This window comes from Varanus komodoensis, unplaced genomic scaffold, assembly GCF_004798865.1.
Source record: "Varanus komodoensis strain SLA01 unplaced genomic scaffold, ASM479886v1 scaffold8, whole genome shotgun sequence".
NCBI lineage: Eukaryota > Metazoa > Chordata > Lepidosauria > Squamata > Varanidae > Varanus > Varanus komodoensis.
Genome location: NW_025336481.1, coordinates 4,192,949 through 4,199,948, shown reverse-complemented (window position 1 = coordinate 4,199,948; position 7,000 = coordinate 4,192,949). Strand labels below are relative to the sequence as shown.

Below are 7,000 nucleotides of genomic sequence, written 5' to 3'. Positions count from 1 at the left end.
ACATTGAAAAGTCATGTTTGCTCGAGGCTGAAATTCTAGTTAAAGACTCTGGTATCACCCATAAAACCGCTTCCTCATTCTGTCAGAAGCATCCGGTGCAATATCCTGCCACGGGCCTGCAAAAGACATCAGCAGCAGTGGGACACGTTTCCCCCGGTTCTTGCTTTTCAACAACACGCACACGTTATTTGGGAGTTGCCAGCACTTCAGCCACAGCTGCAGCGTTCAGTGCAAAGCAAGGGCGCTGCAGCTGCTAGGAAGAGATACTGTTTTCTCTCCGTGCTGCGGAAAAGCATCAGCCATGAAGGGTTTCGGGTAGAGCTGCTCTTGAAAAGCACCTCGGCATAGGCTGTTTGCGAAGCTGGCCTCCCGATCCCTCATTTCGTTCCTGGCTGTATTTCTAGCCCGCTCTCCTAGGGTATGGCTTCATAGCGGTTTCATCAAAGTCATGATCTATTGCAAGGTAGCGAACACAATCAGTGGGATGAAAAACACCCTTTCAACTTAAAACAAAGTCTGTGGAACAAGCCCCCAAAACACCAGCAGACACAAAGATGCGTTGCGAGTATTCGAGATATTCAACAGACAGATTAAAAGCAGCAAGTTCTAAATTACAGGTTAAATGCCTTCCTGAAATGGAAGGGCTTCGCAAATGAGGAAGTGAGATGCAACCCTATCGGAAAGAGGACTTCCGTTACTGCATTTCTGTATGGCCTCTGAATCATGTTATCTTCTCAGCAACTCACGAATCGTTCCCAAAAGATAAGATTCAGTATCATAAAACAACAGTCTAGCAAAACTTGCAATTTCGACATTTCCAGCAAGGAGAAGAACCAGGCAGACAACTGAAACAGACACACAACACACAAAAGATGGCTGCAAAGATCCTAAGAGTCTCCTTGGCTGAATTAAGGGGTGTTTCCGGCACTCAGTTTCCACGAATCTCCAGCAACGCCATGGGAATGAAGCCCTTTTGGGGTGCAAGCAGGCCTCCTACAGATTGCAAATGTGCCCAGACATCATAGCTTGACAGAGCCTCTTTGAGGGAACCTGTCTTCGATTTCTTGTTTGCCCCTGTCTTGTTTCACAGCATGATCTGCAGCAGGGGTGTTGCATCCCAGGAGCTCCCCAAGGATCCATCTGCAAATTTGGCAGAACGTTCCGAACTTTTAGGACGAATGGGGAGCATTCAGGAGATCTGGGCCACGGTGCCCTAGGAGAGATGAGCAGGAGAAGCCCTGTGTGTGCTCATCCAGTTCCTGAATGCCATTATGGCCTGGATCCTGGAAACACAGAGGGGGCTTGTTCCCAGGGCTGGGAGTTTCCCTGTTCATGGACAGGGGAGTGTGACTGGCGTGGGGCAGCCTCTGTGCCTGGTTAAGAAGCTGCAGCGACTGCAGAATGAATTAAAAGAACTCCACGGGCTGCCTCTTTGCTACCAAGCCCGATTCAAGATTATGCTGTGGTCAGACCAAGCCCTGAACAACGTGGGACCAGAGCATCTAACAGACCGTCTTTCCTTATCTATATTGTACACCCAACTGACATTTAAGCTCAGAGGAGGCCTTGCCCCTCATTGCAAACATGACAAAATGTTGCTATGCGGTATCTCAGCCCGGCACCCACCTCAGCAGTGCATGCCACCTTTTCTGCCTCACTTGTGCAGCTGCGGAGGCGGACGAAGCGGCCTGTTGTAAATGCCTCCTGCAAAGACACTCGTTCTCCCAGGATTTCTCTGGCCTATAAGTAAATTAATCATGTTGTTCCCTCTGTCGCTGTTTTTAATTATTTTAGTGTTGTGATTTTAATAGGATGTCCAGTGTGGTTTTAATGTTTGTATGTGAGCTGTGGAGGAATTTTATCATATTTAAATGGTATTCAGGTATTACATATGAAATAAAATAAAAACAGACTGATTCTGTTCAATGCAGGCAGTCTCTCTGCGATAATTTATACTGACTGCTTTTACATAATAGCTGAGGTTTAATGTAACCTTGCATTCTCCCACTCTGAAGCTTTTTTCAGCTCTTTTTCTTCGCATCGGGATCGGATCCAGAACTGAGGGGGAAACAAAGATGGCTGCAACTCTTCAGAGAAGTAAATCCACCACTCGCTTGAAGAAGCCGGCCATCCTCTGTGACATAAACACAATGACTCCCAAGCAGACCGCGCGCTACTTGGCGTTTGCCGATCCCAGCGAACCGAGGGTGAAGGCCCTGCTGGCGACGGTTCTCATGAAGGAAAGAAAGGCTGTTGACCAACAGGAAAAGCAGGTGGAGCAGAAAAACCTCATTGGCATCCTCAAGGCTGCCGAGGCCCGGAACCGCCTGCGGAACACGAGGCTTCAATATCAGAACCTAAGGGTGAGCGGACGGGCACACAGCCTTGGCAAGAGACAGTCCCTCATTGAGGCGCGCCCACTGGGCCTCTTTCCAGCCAGCCTTCCCCAACCTGGTACTCACCAGATGTTTCAGGCAACATCTTCCAGCATCCCTGATCATTGGCCTTGCTGGATGGGGCTGATGGCAGCCGAAGTCCAAAACAACTAGAACATTTTTGGCTCCATCTTTGCACTTGCTGTCCACATGCTCAGGGGAACACAGCTGCGGTTGAAGCTGGTGTCCTCCGGGTCTGTCGGAGAACAACTTCCATGACTGGTGGCCAATCTGACTCATCTGGCCAGACTGTGGAGGGGTGCTCCGGACTCTGCGCATGCCCAGCCTTCCTGGGAGCAAGCCCAGTTGACTACCCTGGCTCTTTCTTTTTCTGCGTAGGCATTTACTTAGTTCCCAGCTGCTGCACATCTGCACAGAATCCAGAGTGATCAGCCATGAAAGATCAAAGGAAAAAAACACCATAGGAAAGGCGTTTCAAACAAAATGCCAACCTCCCCCCCCCCCCCAATTTTCATGTCACTCTAGCTTGGGCTTGCAGCCGACACTCCCCTTAAATTTTCTCTGTCCCCCATTTTTTTTAATGAACAAAGAATCAAAAATGATGTGCACTGTTGTCTTTAAAAGGCCTGCAAACCAGAGGAAATTTTGCAATGCTCCCCGCTCGATGTCGTGGCGGCTACTGGACTGCTTTAATAGCATCTGCTGTCCCCTGAGAACTGGGAAGCGTGTACTGCATGGAAGCACTGTTAATAGGAGTGTGGCCGTCCTGCGCTGGGGAGGCAGTGGGTGGAATTCCTGGTCCCAGCACAGATGGTGGGGTGATTGTCCTTGCAGGCACCTAAGAGTAAGCACTCTGAAAACTCCTTCCAGGCCCGTGGAGGCCCTGCCAATCGCCTGCCCTGTTTTCACTTGAAATGTCGGGGTTTACAAAACCCGAGCCAAGTTTCTCTGCCTAATCCCTGTGAGAAAGCTTATTCCAGAGAAAGTTGCTTATTTTAGACCAGATGGCCTCAAGGGAGTTGTTTTCTTACATCTCCATCGTCACTTGGCTCCCGCTGTCACTAAGAGGTTGTCATTATTTATGGCTCTCACCATCAACATACTATAGTTAGCAACTTTGGAAGAGGTTTCACTGCTACTGCTCCTATCCAAACAGCTGCCTGGCCCTGCTTTTGCCCCAGGACTGAGACTGTCCTGAACAACAAGGCAAATCACAGAATCATAGAACAGTAGAGTTGGAAGGGGCCATGAAGGCCATTGAGTCCAACCCCCTGCTCTTGCAGGACACCAAGTCACACCATCCCACCCAGGAGGCTGTCCAGTTTCTCCTTGAAAGTCCCCATTGTGGGAGAGGGCACCACCTCTCCAGGCAGCTGGTTCCACTGTCACATTGCTCTGACAGTGAGGAAGCTTTTCCTGATATCCAGCCTGAATCTGGATTGTCGCAACTTGAATGGATTATTCCATGTCCCACAGTCTGGCATCAGCAAGAAGAGATCTTGACCTTCCTCTTTGTGACAGCCTTTGAGGTACTTATGGAAGGATACCATGTCCCCGCTCAGTCTTTCTTCTCAAGGCTGAACATGGCAAAGCCTTGACGGAGAATCTTGACTGGTCAATAAACCAGGCCTGGCCCTTAGATGCTCCCAAGGAGAACTCGATGTGTACAAAGATGACTCTCCCAAGCTGAACAAAGTCTCTGGGGACAACAGTGACCTTGCAGGCATTCAGACTGAGGTCAGCTAAAGTGAAAAGGCAACCCCCCCACCCCCAAATGACAGGAGTTTGTTATGCTTAAGCCCATTGCCACCCACAGTAAGCTCACCCCACTGATTCCTTGGGGCTTGGGTGCAGTGAAGAGTCGTTGAAGCAAGGAGATTGTACGTGCTGGAACCTAGTCCTTCAGGCCATGACACCTTTACTCAATGTAAAGTGGTGATCGTGTGCCCCACAGAAGATGTTGGACTACAGCTCCCTTCATTGGCCTGAGGCTGATGGGAGTTGGAGTCCAGCAACATATGGATGATCGCCATTCCTCCACCTCATTATCTTCAGCCCTTCCTGCCTGCTCTCAGTTACACACCTGCCTTTTTATGCCTTCCACTCCAGGCACAGGAGATCAACTTCCTCATCTCCTTCCAGAGGAACGCGAAAGGAGCTGTGAGACTGGAGATCTTCCTCCCACCGAAGAGGAACCTTGCCAAATTATCTGACTGCATGAACACAGTTCAGGTACGCGAGGCAAAGCAGTTTCCTTGCCTGTCTGATCCCTCTGTCCTTCCGAAAAGGGAACGAGAGTACCCAGGAGTCAAAAAGGGCACATGGAAAGATGGAACCCATATGCACTCGCCCATAAATTGCAATCTTCTGAAGCCCCCTTCTGTTCCCCAGCCCCACTACATCAAGTTTGGTCGGAGGGTGCCCAGGGCAGGGACTTGTCTGTGGCAGCCCCATCCCTGGTGAATTTAGGCAGGCAACAACACACTTCAATTCTGACTGGCTTAGAGCCTTCATTCCGCATTGTGGGGTGACTTTAGTCCTCCAGGTGCACATTCTGTACAGTTATTTACACATGAGTAGTCCTACTAACCTGTTCTTTTATGAAGTTGTCACAAAGGACCTGGTGTAAAGTGTCCCCAAATTTCAGCTTCCTATCTTTTATTGTTTTTTATTAAATACCTGGGGTGACACAGTCACCTGGGAAACTTTATAAGAATAGCTGGGTGGGGTAACTTTGTGACCCCAGACAAAAATACCCAGAAAAGGCAAAAAGCCAGGGTCAATTCATCAAGTTCATCTTGATCTGATTTTAAATCTAAGATTCTGCGCTAAACTCTCCAGCAAACAGAATGAAAATTTGTTTAGGGAAAGCCATGCTACAATTTTCTAAAGTTAGTAGGCCAAACCATTGCAGAGAAAAGTCACTGGGTCTGCTATTCTTATGCAAATTTCCTTGTTTGCATAACCACAAGAAAAATTAATCTGTCCCTGCTGATAGCAGGAAACCATTCTTAAGCTGACTGCAACCCCCTGAGGGAAAACTCCAGCCAGAACTAAGATGTTTAGCATTTTGCATTTTCTGCCCTCAGATACTTTCTCCTGGGGGTTTAAAAGGTTGTGGCAGGGGGTGGGGGGGGGGAGTGAAGGTTGAATGATGTTGATTTTGACCTGGACAATTTAAACTCTGCCCATCCTGTTTGCATATAAGGACTAGGGGTGTACTTACATGGTAAATATAGAAATAGAGGGACGGATGGATCCAAGCGTTTACTTCAGAGCATGAGAGAAGGAAGCTGAGCTGCCACCAGGATACTTCCCATGCCAGCAGAGCAGACCTCCTCTTTGTCCTACCTGCTCCCCACCCCCAAAGCCTATTTTTAAGTTTGCCTATCTCTGAGTTGGCTTTCACAACTTCAGTCACAGCTGGTGTGGCTCTTTCCGGGCCAGCTGTGCAGAAGGAGCCAGGGCTCCGAGGTTGGAACCAGAACTCCACAAGGCCCCGTGGCCACCTAGATGGGTCTAGCAGCCATAGGTTTGCGTGCAAAAGCGGCACAAAATCATAAATTGTAGAGCTGGAGGGGGCCAGAAGGCCGTCAGGTCCAACCCCCTGCTCTTGCAGGAAATAACAATGGCATATCCGCCGCATGTTTAAAGAGAAAAAGGTCTGTCTTTCTCAGGAATGCTGGGAATTGTAGGCCTTTTCTCTGTGTAAAAATGCATCGGATTGCAGCCTAAAAGCTCATAGGACCACTCAAAGGCAGCATCTCCACCGACCTCAGAGCCCCATCTGCTCGCTTTACCATTTCCCCCCATTGCAGGGCATTCTGTAGCTCCAGTCTAGCAAAGATCGGGGGTGACTATATTCCCAGCACCATAGAGGCCTCATTTCATATCCTTCTTTCTTTTGCATTTCAGAGAGGCCGGATTGAAGAGATACTGGAAGATGACAGTGGTGAGATCTTTATCAGAAGGCCCTAAGCGCCCCCCCCCCCATGAGGCCAGAAAGGGAGCAGGAGGGGGAAATAGCCAACCCAAACCTCTCTGGAGGCTGCAACATAGCAGAGATCTTGCCATTCAATAAACTGTAGATTATCATTGATGGCTGCAAACCCACAGCTAGGGATGCCTGAATTTGTCTGTTTCCATGCTTTGAAACTTTTGAACATGTCTACCCAAGCATCAGTTCATTTCTGCATTAATCTGCATGTCTAAAAGGGGAAAAAACATTCTGCATGCAAGTGTGCATTCAAATATATATTCAAATATGTCTTTTGAATGCATGTTCTTTCCAAACATGCATTTTAACATGTGTTTTCTCTCTAAATATGAATGTTAACAATGCAGAAATACGTCCCGCTAAGTTCTGTGTGTCTTGCACCCAAGTTAATGTTCATAGGATTGAAGCGTGAATGGCTCTGGAATGTTTTATGACTTGAGAACTGCACTGGAATATTGAAATGTGCAAGCATTTTCTGGGGGCTGCTGGGGAGGGGGTGTCTTCTATTCACATGCAGAGTAACGAACAGGGCAACGTTTGATGATATGCGAATTGACATGAAATACTTCCTTGGACCAGTTAAGGGTGGGTCCCAGCAGGATTCATC

The 7,000-nt window shown here is 48.4% G+C and overlaps 1 protein-coding gene across 1 annotated transcript; it reads left to right on the top strand.

Moving 5' to 3' along the window:
- The first annotated feature begins 2,075 nt into the window (after positions 1 to 2,075).
- Positions 2,076 to 6,374, top strand: LKAAEAR1 (LKAAEAR motif containing 1). Its single transcript, XM_044455148.1, has 3 exons — positions 2,076 to 2,363; positions 4,506 to 4,628; positions 6,312 to 6,374. Exons 1-3 carry the CDS (start codon positions 2,076 to 2,078, stop codon positions 6,372 to 6,374), a joined length of 474 nt encoding a protein of 157 aa, XP_044311083.1.
- The last annotated feature ends 626 nt before the right edge of the window (positions 6,375 to 7,000 follow it).

Excerpts from the sequence above, each read along its gene's own strand:
- LKAAEAR1 (XM_044455148.1), top strand. The coding sequence starts at position 2,076 with ATGGCTGCAACTCTTCAGAGAAGTAAATCCACCACTCGCTTGAAGAAG. Across the intron at positions 2,364-4,505 it reads TTCAATATCAGAACCTAAGG|GCACAGGAGATCAACTTCCT; the intron begins GTGAGCGGACGG and ends CTTCCACTCCAG. Across the intron at positions 4,629-6,311 it reads ACTGCATGAACACAGTTCAG|AGAGGCCGGATTGAAGAGAT; the intron begins GTACGCGAGGCA and ends TTTGCATTTCAG.